At 45.6% G+C, this 17,496-nt stretch overlaps 2 protein-coding genes and 2 pseudogenes across 2 annotated transcripts; 1 reads left to right on the forward strand and 3 right to left on the reverse strand.

Moving 5' to 3' along the window:
- Positions 1-581: 581 nt before the first annotated feature.
- Positions 582-1,360, reverse strand: LOC140223499 (uncharacterized; annotated as a pseudogene).
- Positions 1,361-2,421: 1,061 nt separating this feature from the next.
- On the reverse strand, positions 2,422-3,926 carry LOC140223500 (uncharacterized; annotated as a pseudogene).
- Positions 3,927-7,689: 3,763 nt separating this feature from the next.
- LOC117864820 (helicase SEN1) lies at positions 7,690-11,750 on the reverse strand. Its single transcript, XM_072295338.1, is given in 7 exon segments — positions 7,690-7,869; positions 8,286-8,475; positions 8,585-8,834; positions 9,379-9,706; positions 9,812-10,945; positions 11,185-11,426; positions 11,429-11,750. Coding segments are annotated over 7 exon segments (2,646 nt in total).
- Positions 11,751-14,751: 3,001 nt separating this feature from the next.
- LOC117865339 (pentatricopeptide repeat-containing protein At5g13770, chloroplastic) lies at positions 14,752-17,113 on the forward strand. The gene has a single exon (XM_034749506.2). It carries the CDS (start codon positions 14,935-14,937, stop codon positions 16,756-16,758), a length of 1,824 nt encoding a protein of 607 aa, XP_034605397.1. The 5' UTR covers positions 14,752-14,934; the 3' UTR covers positions 16,759-17,113.
- The last annotated feature ends 383 nt before the right edge of the window (positions 17,114-17,496 follow it).

Below are 17,496 nucleotides of genomic sequence, written 5' to 3' on the forward strand. Positions count from 1 at the left end.
TGGGGTGCCGCGCACGCCCTCCGCCTCCCCCCACTCTTCTCTGCCCCGGCGCCCGTTGCAGGAGATCCCGCCCTCCCCACCGGCGGCGCCCCTCTCCGGCCGCCTCCTCTCCGCCCGGGAGCAAGCAGAAGGGGGAGCCGCACGGGCTCCTCCGGCGCGAGCCTCCTCCGCCGCGAGCCCCGCGTGGATCTGCCCCGACGAGGAGGCGTCGCGCCCAGGCCGGCGAGGCCCGGCCGGTGCGCTCAGGCCGGCGAGCCCCCGGCCGCCGCTGCTCCTTCGCGCCTTGGCCAGTGAGAGGAAGAAAACGGGCTGAGGAACGGGGTCAGCTGGAGAGGGAGAGAGTTGAGTGGGGAGGGCTGGATTTTTCTCAAACGTCATAGCTGTCCAACTAAAGTGTTTCGGCTTTCTCACCGTCCACACGTCACAACAGCTTTTGTACAATCCACGGTTACTTTTTCAAAAGCCACAGCTCAACCAAACACATCCAATCTCTCAAACACACTTCGTCCAAAGTTAGTATTATCAGATATCTACATAATCATATTACAAGTCATTACAGTAGAGCCAAGAATAAAATGACAAAGAAGGATACTAATTCTAGGAGCTTACTTTGCTTTTCACAAGGGCAGGTAGCTGATATTCGTCTCCAATGAAAACAGCCTGCTTTAACCCAGGCAGCTGCAACGGAATTAAGATTTCACACTCCTTGAGTTGTGCAGCTTCGTCAACAATCAGCAACTCGAGGTTTCATGTTTTCAGGATTATTGACCAGCCCACATATATTCGAGGAAGAATTTCCCATAGGCACATTATACAACCTGAATGAGCTAGAAACTGTACAGAGAATGCACTTAGTTCTTGCAAGAAGGTATTGTTGAACAGGTCGTTCACTGTAATAATTCGGAAGCTCCAAGTTCATGCAAAGATATCTTAATTCTTGCACACACAGTGATCTTGCCAAACTAAACTTCAATTTGTTGCATGAATTAATCCGTACACTGGCCAGTTGCTCAGGCCAGATATCAGGGTTGCCATTGTCTTCTATTTTGCTTTCAAGCAGTTCATCTGACCATAAATCTCCATCATCATTATTAGAATTTATCAGAGCATATATAATCTTGATCAATTCAAGCACCTCTAGCATACACTGAAAGCTCCTTCCTGTTTCTGAATTTCTTGGGTGATCGTTGTATAGTATATCAATGCAATCATATAAGTTCTCAGAAAGTTTGTTGTAATCATCCTTCAGATAATGCTTGAAAGGTGGCACCATTAATGTTTGTTCCACATCTCCAGAGTCATACCATTCCTCATTATCAGACATTACCCTGGTGTTCAGACTCCTTGCTATTTTGCTCATGGTTATCCTTCTTAGAGCTCTCCTGTTCAATAATATTCTCAATGTACAACTGGTACTTGGTTGCTGAATTCTCGAGGAGATCTATAAGTGAGCACAAGCAATGCCTCCAGCCAGTGTTTGGCATGAAACATGGTAATAAGCGCTTGGCACGAGAGTCAAGGAATACCGCGGAAAGGATATTTCCATTTTCTATCTTCATCCTGTTTTTGTTTCCATAGAATGATGTCATTCAGGAAGCAGACACTGCCATCTGACAGCTTCCCAACAAGACTGATAATTCGAGCTGCAACCTCCAATACTGATGTATTGGTAGGTGCACATGCAAAGTGTCTTTCGGCCCTTAACAAGCATTGCCCACAATATTGTGCTGATGGTTTTAGTTCCACCTATCCCGGGGGGGGGGGGGGGGGGGGGGGGGGGTGTAGCGGGAGGTGGGGGAGGAGGGGGGGTGCAATAGAGGAGTGGTTATCCATTGCCACAACACAGTCTGCATTCAGCTGTGAATCGTTAAGATTGAACTACTCAAGGTCAAGACCATTGACTGATCCATGACAGGAGGATTGAGATAATTGGAAGCACAATGAGCTAGCATCTTCAACTGCCTTCTGAGAAAATGATCAAATAAGCTTATATAAGTTAGCTACCATGAAAAATATAACAAAAATATCATGCAAAAGAACACAGGGGTACTATCTTCACTTCACGATGCAGAGAAATAAGCAGTTATAACTGCCATACAAAAATAATATGCGAAAATAAATAGCAAAGGTCATGTAACATTGATGGAAATTCTCCATGGAAAGCCAGGAGGTTGCCGCAGCTTAATTGGAGAAAGCAATTAAGACATGCGTTATGACATCACGTGCAAAGAAATATAGTGATAATCATCAACAAATGCAATGTGCCAGAAAAATTAGACAGTAATATGAATTGACCTCCTTCCTGGAAAGCCAGTACATTGCCACAGCTTAATGAGATGAAACAAATAATACATGTACTCTTAACTTTTTAAGTCCACATAAATAATGCTGACATCAGGGAAATGCCGTCAAAATGAAAGATTAGGCAGCATGGTTTATTTTTGCATGCAGGTACATACCCTTGGTCTGTACTGCCACACCATACTGACAAAGATCAGAGCTCCTTTTGTTACTAAACTCATCAAGATTAGCATCAGTTGATCCCATATGAAGGCATTTCCATATACGATTGTATGTCTTCATATTTATGAGAAACACAACAAACAATGGCCCTTTAGGCATTTTTGTTTGAGGATCTGCTTCAACAGGAACGGCAGATGACAATTGCACAATACAGCAGTTAGGTGGGAATATGTCTTCTTCTCCACTTTTAAGAACTGAGCCTAACACATATGATGCTTTATTCCACGTCAAATCAGATACATGCTTTGGTTTTTGTGAGGAAATGACTATTATATCACCTCTGCAGGTTCATACATCTCCTTTGACTTCACATCCTTTACGGGTTTTGCGACCTCCAGACCAAACATTGGATTTTCTTTGTCAAGCTTTTCCATTTGGATTACTTCTATAAAGTTTGCCTGAGCATAGCCCTCCAAAGATGAGAAGATATCAGCATGCACTTCTTCAATCAGCGGGTAAGCAAAGGGATTCAAGTAACTCGCAAAAGACACGAATGTATCCGGTATCATCTTGACCTGCAGTGATTATCAGATGTCTTTCAAATTCAGTTAAAAAAAGCTCAACCAACATAGGAGGAACAAGGTGGCCTTGTAAATTGTAAATAAGAAGAAACATGCTCCCAAATTCGAGCCGGAGAGTATCTCGAACATGAGTGGGTGGTGTACACACCCACACACCCCACCGACTAATCTAGGGTGAGTTCCTTAGAATTCAGTTTACAATACGAATAAAATTAAGTACAGTGAGCATCTGGTGTGAAGATCGCAATGCAGGTAAACTCAGCAATCTTCAAAAGTATGATATAATTAATGAAAAAGGCATCATTGAGCAGAAAGAAGACAAAATTACATGTTGCTCCATCAATAATCAGTAGATGAAATAAAACCACGTTAGGCACTAACGAGTAGTACGTTTAGAATTTTTATTATACCTGAAACTGGAACGCTCTGATTATGGCAATAAGATCCTTCAAAATAGCAAGATCGCTGATTTCTATAGACAGTTTATGTTAAAAAAAATGTATATGAAACTTCTCTGCAAAAACAGCAGACCAAAACTTAAAGTTTCACTGGCAGATCATAATCCACCATTCCACCTCCTTCCCTCTACAGTGAAAGCTCACCTTCAAAATCCAACTAAGCGAAGCAAAAGTTTGGAGTACGAACCACGCACAGAACTTGAGCACTACCAACCACGCAATTGGAAAAGGGGTTTTCGTTCAAAAAATGGAAAAGGTTTTCCCCCCCATTCTCGCAACCTGAACCCGCATCTACGAAGAGGGAATGCCGCATATATTAGTCCGCGGGGGAGGGATGTATACCGCTGAGACGATAAGAGCGATCGGAGCAGTCGACGGCCTGGAGCTCGTCTCTCCGCAGGCACGCGAACACCGCCGCGGCCATTGCAGTTGCCGCGGTCGGTAGCAGCGGCGGAGCCGGGAGTTCATTGCGATGCGTATGGTCAGCACTCAGGAGCATGAGGAGACATTGAGATGGGCTGGGCCTGGAAGCCTCGGGAGTTGGTTGGCTTTGGGCCTAAACCGTGCATGGGGATGTTCAAACTCCTTTTTGTTTCTGCCCTATTTTGTGGCCCGGGTAGATTTGTTTTTTCGCAGATCAGCCGAAAAGAAAAAACGGGAGCAAAGCAAACAGACAGAAGGAAAAAAAACAAAAAGGAGAAAGGGGGCATGGACAGTAAACCCAGAAACAACAGCGAGATTATTACGAAATCTGCAGTTTCACAATCACAAGCATACATTTAATTAGGTCGAGACGTGGCAATTCAGCTCAGAAGAATGATGTGCTCGATCATGCAAGTACTCTACATGACTACATGGTGTAGATGTACTGCAACATATGCTACCAGTTTACATGACAGCATTGGTAAGGTGTATGACTTACCGAGAATGAGAAAACAGATCCCACGGAAGTCAAATCAAATCAGCAAAATCATGGCACCAAGTGCAAACCACTACCGCAGAAACATTTTTTAGATGCGGTTGAAATCGTATTTGTAGGAGCAGATGTGAAAAGCAGCTAAAAATAAAACTTTTGTAGAGCCGTTTTTTTTTTTTTGGGTACGGGAGAACTACTCATCCGATAAAAAAAAATCCAGACGCGCCTAAACAACGTTTTTTAGTAGCGAACCATCGCAAAACCTTTGCCCCCTGGCCGCCAAGGATAGTGTTTGATGGACGTCACCTGATGCTTGAGGAGGTCCCTGTTGAAGATGTCCCGGACGGACCACAAGAACACCTTGCGCTCCAGATGGCCGAGACCGAACCGGCGATTTTTTTTAGTTTTATATTTTTTATTTTACGATTTTGCAGAAATAAATAGCGATTCAAAAATTTGCAGGAACAGACTCCTACCACCGGATTAAACAGCGGAAGCAAGTTACCGCCTGTTGAACCGGCGGTAACTTCCATCCTCTCCATAGTACGCTTTTAAAAAATCATAACTAATTCATATGAATTTAGATCGAGATAAACTTTATATAAAAATTATAGATCTCGACGAGATATATAACTTTGTAGTTTAAACTTTTTTCATTTGATGTCATCTTGGTACTCAAATAATCGACACAAATTTTAGATGTAAATTTTAGATCTGAAACTTGCGTTGATTATTTGAGTACAAAGATGGCATCAAATGAAAATAGTTTGAACTACAACGTTGTAAATCTCATCGAGAGCTATAATTTTTATATAAAACTTATCTCTATCCAAGTTCATATAAATTAGTTATGATTTTTTGAATCTGTGCTGCCCAATTTCAGATCTAAAATTTGAATTTTAGATTTGAAACTTGTGTCGATTATTTGAGCATCAAGATGATACCAAATGAAAAAAGTTTGAACAACTTTGTAGTACAATTTTCATATAAAGTTTATCTCCATCCAACGAGATTTACAATTTTCATATAAAGTGTATCTCCATTTGAGTTCATATGAACCGGCGGTAGCTTGCTTCCGCCGTGCAAATTTTTTGGATCAACTATTTATTTCTGCAAAATCGTAAAAAAATAAAAAAAATTCCTGCGCCCAGTAGCTCGCCACGGCCTCCATCGTGTCCGTGCCCGCTGTGCTGTGGAAGTCGTCGTCGTCGCCGTCGCTCATCCTGCCTCTCTCTTCCTCCTCTAGTCCTCTCCCTTTGCCGGTGGGCGTTGAGCCGAGCTAGCGAGCCTGAGTGAGGTCTTGTTTAGTTGCCCAACTTTAAGGTGCCCAAATTACTGTAGCAACACTGTAGCGTTTCGTTTGTATTTGTGAATTATTATCCAAATATTGACTAATTAGGCTCAAAAGATTCGTCTCGTAAAGTATAACAAAATTGTGCAATTAGTTTTTGATTTCGTCTACATTCATTACTCCATACATATACCGTAAGTTTGATGTGATAGGGAATCTTCTTTTTGCATAGTGTTAAAGTTAGAATTTGGGAAACAAGGCCTGACTCACAGACGAGAGCTGTCTCCGCGCCGACAGGAGCACACGCCGCCGTTCGGATTCTCGGGCCGCACCCGCATCGGCGCATCGGCGTCGACCGTCCAGTGTCCCGGTTCAGCTGGGCCGTTGGATGGATCGCGCGGTACTCGAGGTGACGGACGGACTGCTTGAATCTTCTCGCAGGTGGGGGGATACGTGTCAACGTGTGCCGTGTGCGTCGTTTCGTTTCCCCGTGTGTGCACGCGGTGAGCAAGACCGGAGCCGAGGGAGACGTTGAGATGACAAAGAAAAGCCCTACGGCCACCGCCTGCAATGCGTCCATGGCATACCGCATACGGCGAGATGATTTCAGAGACAGGCCAGCGGCCAGCCTGGGCTGAAGCGGCAAATGCTCCTGTTGGATTTAATGTAGGCGAAGTCTAATATTTTATCTAATTAAATTAAATAATTCTAAGGTTCGTATTAAATTTATGTGTACTATCTGATTTAATACCACATGAGAATTTGACTTAATGTTGACCTGATTTATATATGTGAAATATATTTACTTATATTAAGAAGTTGAGAAAAAGATGAAGGCGTGCCACACGCGTGTTGGAGCCGCCGCCACCGTGCCTGCATACATGCGAAGCGGAGTTTAAAGCTAGTGTCTGCGAGGTTACTTCCTGACTCCTCAGTGCAACTTCTGCCTATGAGAATAAGAATTCCTGACTTCTCAGTTCAGCTTCTGTGAGAATAAGAGGAGAACTCCTTCAACATTCAGAACACAGAGTTCGCTGCCACATCAGGTTTCCCCGTCCCTATTTCTGCAAGCACAAGAGTTGGGAGAGCAGGCCTCCGGAACTGAACCATCTACGAGTTCATCTGCTTCGGGTGAAGGACGGCCATCAGGTTATCGGGGAGTGTCCAGAAGAGATGTGACTGCTCATTGGACAACATTTGCCTCCACTACATCAAGAGGAACAACTACATCAGTAGAAGCTATGAACGGCGCTAGGTATGCTACTGTTACACTTCATCTTCTAATTTTAGCACTGATTAGTATTGTCTACATGTTCATGAAGCTTAGATCATCCAAACACTTGTTCATATCTAATGTCACAATCTTGGTAGTATTTTTCTGTATTAAATTAGCATGATCAAATGCTCACGATCCTACAAACTGAATTGCCAAATTCAGCAAGGTCTGCTACGTGATCAAATGCATGAGGTCCACGAAACTAAATGGCAAATTCAGCAAGGCTATTTCACGGCCGGGCGTGTGGCACAGCTGATCGTTGCACGCACGATCAGCCTCCTACCGGAAAATTACAAGCATCAAGTAGTTGCACAGTTGATAAGAGTCTCGACTGTGAATATCAGGAGACCCCATTAGATACTCTGAACTCAGCCTGGAGTTTCGTTTCAGGCATTCAGCTGAAGAGAACGTCAGATACTCTGAACTCAGCTAACAGTTAACAGGTACGGAGTAGTATTTCACTACAAAATTCAAACATCTGGGCCACGCTTTCGATGCAGGTATCCCCAAAAAATAAGGTCTCTCCTGAGTCCAGACCACCTGACTCGACGCAAAACTGAGCGCGACATGTGAGCCGCAACAGAATAATCTTGTCAACCGTTTCATACAGCACCCTCAACTCCGCTGCAAGTTTTGCCACTGCCATTTCAGAAACATTCACACAGATCACAGTCACCTCGTTAGCCCAAGACAGAAAGGAATCTCTAGCTGAGTTTGAGGTCGAGTAAGCAGGCAGTGATATCATCTGCATCCTCCTTTTGATCTCCCGGGCACTGCAAGTCAGCAACGGTAGCAATATTGCTCGGTGGGTTCCCAGCATCAAATGAAACACTCATCGAATAAGAGCCTTGTTCATTCGGACCACTTTGAGATTGTACCTGAACCTGAATAAAACAAATTTACGAGTTACCGAAATGTTAAACCAATGATTTCGTTTTCTGGCTCAAATAGTAAAGCACTCACTGGTCAGAATTGTTATCGCTCATAACTAAATAGGAATGATCTGTTTATACTCTAGCCGACAGATAACGCATATAGTACTTTAAAAAACAATAAGTTACTCCAACCATATCGCAGGTTATAACAGCAGCAGCAGTTGGATGGTTGGACGAACTATCCCTCCTTCAATTGTTTTTGTTGATCTTCTTTTAAAAGGTGTCAATTTCCATGGTTCGCCAGAAACCATGAAGCAGAATCAACCAAAAATTTCTGGGCACATACCATATGTACCTTTTTCCGACTAAAATATATGCTAAGAATAATATATGCAGTACAAAAGCCACGCTGTTCTGGAACTTACGAGAGGTGTGTTGTTTTTAACTTCAACTCTATTGAGATCACTCTTTTGTTTAGCAATCACGCGCGCGAGAGCCTTGTTGCTACTTGCATCAAAGAAGCACTGCCGATCCTTCGCATTGCAAACTAGATCAGCCCAGATAGAACCACTGCTTAATAAGGTTGTTGCATTTCCAAGAATCCAAAGGCAATATCTGTAATGTAAACGAACGTCATATACCGAGTGGATAAAAGAAAAATAAGACTGGACATGGATCACAAAAGGAACTCAAAGTTACTATGTAATGCTGTAAAACAAGATACCTTGCTCGTGTTAAAGACACATTTGTGCGCTGTCTGTTTGAAAGAAAACCTACCAACCCATCTGAGTTAGACCTCACAGTAGATAAAATGATTATGTCTTCCTCACCACCTTGAAACCCATCAACAGAATTAATTTTTACTTGTACAGGGTCGAACTTCATTTTCCCTAGTTTTTCTTGAATTGCCAGAACTTGAGCAGTGTATGGGCATATGACACCAACCGAAACTTTCCTTTTAGCTTTAGAGCAAGCTGCCAAAGAAGAAATATTTAGAAGCAGAGGTGCGCTGATATATATAAAGAAAATAATAGAAATTCCAATTTCAGTGCATGTATTTTGGACATTTGTCATTATGATAACCCATGAGAGCAAGGTAAATTGGTTGGCAGGATCTGACTTCTAAAAATATAAAATCGTGAACATCACAAAGGAAATTTCTCCAGTATATCAGAAAAAAGAATAGTGCTGCTGCTGCAACCTAAGAAACTCCAACACAAGTAGAATACAAGCATAGATGCCAACTTCGACAGCAACAATATAACAAGCTCAAATACATCATACCATCAAATATGAACCTATTATACAGTATGCATTCCTCATTCCAGTCACATATTTCTAACTGGTCCTTCAAACTCTATTATTGATGCCTTGTTCACTGAAAATTTGGTTTGGCATCATATTCCCGTACAGCTAATAACATGCAGATTCAATACAGTGAGACGTCAAGTTCCTCAACACTAGAAAAGTAAGCTAGATAAGATTTTTCTTTTTGAATGAATGGATGAGAACGCGCACCTTTCCGGAGATTGCGCAGTATTTCCTCAATAACAACCACTTCAATCAAGTTTTTTCTGCTATGACAAAGTTCATCGGATTCCTCCCTCCCTCCTTCAATATTTACAAAAGAGTAAGGACCAAACATAGAACCTGGAAGATACTTCTTTTCATGTTCTCTTTCCGTGACACTAGGAGCATCCGAGATTTTCCCGTCATAAAAGCTGAGGTTTGGGAAAATACTGATGGATGGATGCATTCTATATTGCATATTGAGCAGATGCTTTTCGTGCCCAAGAGAACTCAATCTTTCAAAAAGGCTTCTTCCAAATAATGCATCTGTGCAAACCTAAAATGATCATCAAAATTAATTTCATAATACAAATTTACCGAACAAATAGAAATTGCTATATTAATAGATCTGATAAAATCACAAAAGTATGTCAAAACCAACCTTGCTTTTGATTGTTGCTGGCAATTGGCACTCATCACCAATTAGAACAGCATGCTTGAAGGTCCGCAAACGCAGAGGTACCAGTGTTTCGCATTCTTTCAATTGCGCAGACTCATCAATGACAAGCAACTCTACCTTTTTGTTAGTTACTTTTGACGAGCTAGATGCAGTACAGAAAATTATGGAAGCACTTTCAATACAGAAATCGCGAATGATACGCTTTGAGGATGTTATAGGAAGTTAACAGCGTGTTTAGTTGCTCAAGGCATACAGCGTGTTTAGTTGCTCAAGGCATTTTAACCTCACTTTGCCAAGAGTAACTATTGTCTTCCAATGTTTCATCATACTATAGTCTCTGGAATCAGATTCTCCATTTCTGTACAAGAAAACTTCCTTAATTTCATCCCCAGTACACCTCCGCTGAAATATGCTGTTGAAGTCTTCAAGCATTTTGAGAATTGAAAGGATATTATCGTAGTTCACTTCCAAAATACTAGATTTTGGGACATGAAACAATAAATCTTTCAAACATCTTCTAAGGTCTTTTTAAATAATAGCAAATCTTTTCCTGCTGTAAGAGAGAAAGGAAGGTTTCTCACCTTCCTCTTGGTCTTGTAGATATTGAAGGTACTGGGAGTAGCCATTCTCAAAAAGATCAGAAAGTGAAGATAAGCAATGTCTCCATCCAGTCAATGGTGCAAAGCAGCCAAGAAGCTTCCTTACACGGTCATGTAAATATATCTCTTTGAGATCACCATCAACACACATGCGCTCTTTATTGCCAAGCAATAGAATATCTCCCAGGCTGCTTGTACCAAAAGAATGCTCTTTGACCAACCTCAAGAAACGTGAAGCAACTTGTTTGACAGCAAGGTTTGTTGGTGCACATGTGAGTGTACCATGTTTCATTTCTCTCATTAACCACAGTAGCACACTGATTGTTTTTGTCTTTCCTGTGCCAGGAGGACCCCAGATAAGGCTAAAACTGCTGCTGTTGCTATTGCAATGCATTTCTGAAATACAATTAATGACAGCATCATTCTGAGAATTGTTAAGGTCCATTGTAGACAACTTGGTCCATATTTCCATGCTATCAATTGAATCGACATCCCATTTCTGAAGAATATCTGGGACCTGGGGAAATCAGAAAATGGAACTAATCAAATTAACCATTTCCTTACAACCACCCAGAATCTTTCAATAAGCACTTTGATTATGATGTGAATATGTTGGGTATTTTCTTTTGCTCAACATTCTAATAAAAAGAAACATGAATGGTCAGTTCGACACTAGTCTCTCTGTACTTTGATTTCTGTCCTCAAACAAGATGGCATAATGACTTCTTCTTATAAGTACAATCAGCATAAACGTACCAGGGGATAGTGTACCATCTCCTGTACGAGTCCTGGATTTATTCTGACTGCTGTTTCATAGTCAAGGCAACGCCATATACGGATGTAGGTCACAATGTTGAGCAAATAAGCAGCAAAAGTTGAGTTCCGTTTCCCATTTTGACACTTCCCGTCGGCAGCATCAATTTTGCCCGATGCTCCGATCACATACTTGGATGGTGGTGAGTCGTCATCTTCATCCCCTCCTTCTGTGACAAAGGCTTCCCTTTGCCAGTAACATCAGAAATATGCCCCGGCTTCACATCAAACAAGATAATGATATCACCAACACTTGGAGCATAAGATTCAAGCTGATTACATGATTTAGCAATCTGGGAATCAGACGCAACAGAAATTTCATAAATTTTGATGCCTTTCTTTTCTTCAATTGATGATATCCTGAGAAAGGGCATGGTAGATAAGGATTCCAGTCCAGACGACATCTCAGCTCTCAGCTCCTCCAGCAATGGTGTGGCATATGACCCTAGGTAGCTCTTGAGGTAGTTGAATGTGGACGGTATCCTTTTCACCTGTATTCCAAACCCCATATAATGTTAAAGCAGCAAGATGGAGATGTTAGATTGATCTCCTCTCTAATGGGCCCAACGGCCCGTTGAGCTCTTGACTCGCGCCCTGATCGGGGGCGCCCACCCTAGCATTGGGTGGTGGGCTCCTGTCACCTGCGCCATATAAACAAAGGTGGGGGCCGGGGCGCACGGTACGAGGTTCACCGCCTCCAGCCACCCCACCGACAAAACCCTAGACCGACCGATCACGGGGGCGCAGCAGTGACGGGAAGCTCCGCCACCACTACACCGGCGACACGACACGGCACTGCGCGTCGCTACCTAGCGCAGAGCTCCACCGACCGAACCACGGCACTGCGCGTCGCTGCCCTAGCGCAGACCTTCACCAACAAAACCTGAGATGGCCAGCGGCTCTGCCGCTTCCACCCCTAGGGGTGAAGGTACCCCATCTCTCTCTCTCTCTCTCTCTCTCTCTCTCTCTCTCTCTCTCTCGGTTAACAAGAACGCCATGAACACACGGTTAACTAGATATCCCGACCAGGTGTGCATCTAGAGATCCTAGGCTTATCCCTAACAGGCTTTTTCTTGCAAGTCGTCGTGGGCGGTCCAAGGGGTGTAGCCTCACCCTCGGACCCCTTGGTTAAATGTTGGCTCCCTCCGCCCGGTCATGTCCCTGCGCGGGGCGGTCAGAGAGGCCATGCCCCACATTTAATGCCCCGGTACGGCACTAGTCCTCCTGAGTCAAGGAGTGGGCAGGGCGTTGTGGGCCCCTTGCGGGCCTCGCCCCTGATCTGGCCGGACTGGTGGTTGTGGCCCTTAGCCCCCGGCCAGCGGAGGTTGGGAGGTGGGCCGCGGTGTCTCCTGGGCCGCCCCCAGCATACTTCTAGCTGTTGGACCTTTGGTCTTTTGGTGCCTAGTTGCCTTAGCCCCTTTCCTGAGGGTACCCTGGCACATGTATCCGTCGCCTTGCGAAGAAACTCAATCTGCATAGAGGATTGGCGACCGGGCGGACTTGCTGGGTTCGAACCGAGGAGCCCAGCAGATGAGGTGAGCGAAGATCGGACGTGGAGCTGCAGCCGTGTAGGGTCGAGGTCATTTCGAAGCACCTGATGCTGGAGGGGAACGAGTGAGGAAGGCACCATTCACTCGATTTGCCACCCTTCTCCCACCAGTGGCATCCCAAAGGGCGGAGGTGCCGGGCGGTGGGCGGCCACCAAACCCTAGACGGAGTACTCGCTCCTCCTCAGGCAACATCTCTGCTGCTCCGCTCGCGATGGATGGATATGCGATAGCGAGACTGGACTGGATGGATGGACATGGAAGAAAATAGAAGGTTCTTTGGGCTGCACAGCCGATGGGCTTTGCTGTGCCGCTAGGTTGCAGCCGATGGGCTGTGCTGTAACACTGCAGCTGCAACCGGACAGTTAGCTCAAGCAAGCGGACCCTAAGATAAGGTGAGGGAGCAATCCAACTATAAATAAATATCTCATCCCGAAGTCAACTATAAATAAATACCTAACCCTCGTGAAATATTGAATTAGCTTATTCAAAATGTTGAACAAGGGTTTGCGAATTGGTGAATCAGTTGTAAGAAAATGTTGAAGCATGTATCACGCATGGAAAAATATGGGTAAGGTGGGGGAAGCAAGTCAAAAATAATATCTGATCTCTGTAAAAATAGTCTATTCAAAATGTTGATATAGGTTAACATATTATTGAATTAAATATAAGAAAATATTAAATAGTATTTAATTAAATATAAGAAAATGTTAAATAGTATTCCTGGAGTGAGATTAATGGGCTAGATGAGCCTAATGAATTTTAAAATTATGCTCCTTCGTTCTCTTTTGATAGTCATATTTTCAAATATGAAAAACTTTTTTGATAGGCTTATTTCAGTCCAACTATCCATCCGCTTAATGGTTGCCTCGGGTCTGACACGTGACTCTTCATTTTTCCACATGAGATTGGCTACATGGACATCAAGAAGTCTAAGCCTTAATAAATTGCTTGTTTACGAGAAATAGTTAATGGCATGATTAAATGGATGATAAGTAGAATTATTTTCCTTGGTCATTGTGCCAAGAGGAAATAGTACTATCAAAAGAGAATGGAGGGAGTAGGACTTAACTAGCTTGTGAAAACTACATAGGAACCCTTAAAAAACATTAGAAGGTAGCAATGAAAGGAGCTACTACGTAATTGATAAAACATGACCTCCCAACTTAAATAAAAGTTACTCAATTAGAATAGAAAAGAAATGAGAATATGTGCTTGTGACTTCTATACGAGATAGATCGAAGTGATAATGGCAGAGCTCAAGGAAATGAAATCGACAAAGTGGTAGGTCCATTTTTTTTGTGAAATTGTAGGCCATAATGTTGTTGCGTCTATCAAGTAAAATGTGTAGTAGTAATAACAAAAAGAAGAAATGAAGATAAGGCAAACTTTTATGATAAAACCATGATGATACAAGTGGTGCGGGCACATTCGGACTCTGAATCCTGATACTCTCTGGTTCTTCATGGTATGTTGCATGTATCTTGGGCCAGGAACTGCAGAAGATGTTACGTACCCTGAACTTTGGATATCATGTGGTCAAACAAGGGCTAAAATTCCATCTAGTCTAGGATATTATGTTCCTAATTTTTTTGGTTGGTAGGTAGCCACAACATTGCTGGAACCTTGTGGCTCCCGGAAGAAGTTGGTTTTCCTTGAACAGAAATCCAGCAGCGCCACGAGTGAGCGATAGTTTGGTATGAAGACAACTGTTGGTTGCTTTCATGATGTCTTTCAGTCCAATTTCGCCTGCTAACGTTTCAGATCTTTTCGCCCAGCCTTGCTTTGTTGGCGTCACAAGTTTACTGGTGGCTCTCCTCCGTGCTCGAGCAACGTGGACCAGGCGCCTCCAGAATGCAAATGAGGCCGGTGATTTTTCACCACATTTTGCCCAAAAACCCGTGCTTCTTTTCACTTGCAGGGTAGCAACTCCACGTAATAATACTCTGTGGTTTTGAACTGAAACTTCTAACAAACTTCTAGGGGTTCTCCTGAGCTTTCAGTGGGAACCCACGTGGCCACACCCCACCCATGCATAGAAGCCATTTCAACCAAGATTTTGCAGGTTCCTTGCAGGATAAGGTGCCTCCGGCGTAAACAGAGTGGGTTCTTCCACTCCCAGCCTCAAGTTCTTCCCTCCACAGTGATGGCCAAATGCTACTCCGATTGGCCCCCGATTCCGCCTCTGCATCCATCGCGGAGAACGCCGCCGCAATCCCACGCCTCCCCGTGTGCGATCAGGCGGCAGGTCGCGTCCTTCGTGCTCCACTGCTCTAGGTCCTGCGCCTCCCCTCTCCTCGAGCCCACCAAGAACCTGCCCGATGAGTTCCCGGCCGTGCCGGCGGCGGCGCCGGTGTCGCCGCCGCTGCCGGACGCCGCCCTGAAGCTCGGCATATCCAACAAGTTCATCCGGGGCTTCTGCAGCGACCCGCAGACCGAGCAGCTCGCCTTCGAGTGCTACCGGCGGGCGCTGCTCCAACCGGGGTTCCTGCCGGAGAAGAAGACGGCCAACGCGCTGACCGTGCAGCTGCTCCGTGCCAAGCAGTGGGGCTCGCTCGAGCTCCTCGTTGAGGACTTCAGAGCCTACGGCGTGCTCCCGGAGAAGCGGACCTGCGCGCGGCTCGTCGCCTGCTGCATCAGGGCGAGGCAGTTCGGCCTCGCCGACGCCGTGCTCGGGGTCCTCAAGGCGAAGAAGGGGGCGCCCGCCGTCATGGCCTTCGCCGCGGCGATGCAGGCATACAACAAGCTGCACATGTACCGGAGCACGGTGCTGCTGTACGGGCAGGCGCGGGTGGCCCGCCTGCCGCTGAGCACCGACGGCTACCGCGCCGCGATGGCGGCGTGCGCCGCGCTCGGCGAGCCGGACATGGTGGCGTCGCTGTTCAAGCTCTACAGGTCCCAGAAATGGCACCCCTCCGAAGACTCCGGGGAGGCGTACGCCATCGTCTGCGACGCGATGGGGAAGGCGGGCAGAGCCCTGGACGCGCTGCGGTGCCTGCGCGAGATGGAAGCCGACGGGCTCTCGCCGGACGCCGCGATCTACTCCTCCGTCATCGGCGCTCTGGCAGACGCCCGGGAGAAGGCTGCGGCGGAGGACCTGTACCACGAGGCCTGGGACAGCAAGATGCTCGGGGATCCCGACATGTTCCTGAAGCTGACCGTGATGCACGTCGAGGCCGGGGTGGTGGAGGAAACCATAGAGGTCGCAAAGGACATGAGGCAGATCGGCCTCAGGGTCACGGACTGCATCCTCTCGACGATCATCAATGGCTTTGTGAAGAGGAGAGGCCTGAAGCCAGCCATCAGAGCGTACGACAAGCTGGTGTTCATAGGGTGTGAGCCTGGCCAGGTCACCTACGCCTCGGTCATCAACGTGTACTGCCGGCTCGGTCGGAGCGACAGGGCGGAGGCCGTCTTCTCGGAGATGATCGGCCGGGGCTTCGAGAAGTGCGTGGTCGCCTACGGCAACATGATCTCCATGTACGGTAAGATCAGGAGAGCATCGGAGGCCATGAAGCTTCTGGCCATGATGAAGCAGAAGGGGTGCGAGCCCAACGTGCTGGTGTACAATTCCCTGCTCGATATGCACGGCAGGCTCGGGAACGCGAAGCAGGCCGAGAAGATCTGGAAGGAGATGGCGCGGCGCAAGGTCCGGCCCGACCAGATCAGCTACACGGGCATCATCCTGGCGAACAACCGGGCGGGGGAGCTGCACCGGTGCGTGGAGTTGTACCAGGAGTTCAGGGAGGCCGGGGGAAAGGTGGACAAGTCCATGGCCGGGCTCATGGCCGGGGTGTTCTCCAAGTGCAGCCGGTTCAACGAGCTCATCGAGCTGCTCAAGGACATGAATGCCACAAAGCTGGACAGGAGGCTATACATGAGCGTCCTGCGAAGCCTCCGGGACGCCGGGCTTGAGGTCCATGTGAAGTGGCTCAAAAGTAACTTCACGTTCGTGGAAGAGAAAACTTGATGTCAGGTGGCACGAGTTCTTGCTGTGAACATTCAGCGCTCTGTAAATGGAAACAGGAAAAGGAGAAGGTAAATATTTGCTTGCCTCAGTGCTCTCTGTTTCGAAGCTTGTATGCTATTGCTGCTCAATTTTGACTCAAATTGGATCAAGTGAATAGCAATGTAAATGTATTTTTAAGGGATGCCAGCTTTGTACCAGTAATGGTCTGATCGATTCCAGGATTCTTGGACAGATTGCCTAGTTCAGTAACTCTGCATGTCAGATTTATTGAAATTGCTGTACCATAGCCACTTTGGGCAAATGTAACTTTGTATCTATAATGAAAATTTCATATTATATTTGCTACTATGTGTTACATCATGATTGTCATGTTTGCTATTCTGTCTATTTTTTTTTCTTGAATACGCAGAAGAGTTGAGCATCATTGTATTAGGTAGAAAAGCACAAAGTTTTACGGAATTCGCGGAGCGTAGCTCACGCTAGACACTTGCACATTACATAGATATGCAAGAGAGACAACCGGCAAGACAGAAACTACTCCTGCTACTCATGCTTTAAACGACCGAGGTGCCTCGCTCCTGCCACTACCCATAGATCGATGTCCTGCTTGATGCGCTGCATAAGCTCATGGGTTGTGGAAGAGCACTGGTTGAACAACCGTGCGTTCCGCTCCTTCCAGATGCTCCAAATGATGAGCATGAAGAGCGTGTCGAGCCCCTTCCTTCTTGCTCTTGGTTG

This window comes from Setaria viridis, chromosome 7, assembly GCF_005286985.2.
Source record: "Setaria viridis chromosome 7, Setaria_viridis_v4.0, whole genome shotgun sequence".
NCBI classification, from domain to species: domain Eukaryota; kingdom Viridiplantae; phylum Streptophyta; class Magnoliopsida; order Poales; family Poaceae; genus Setaria; species Setaria viridis.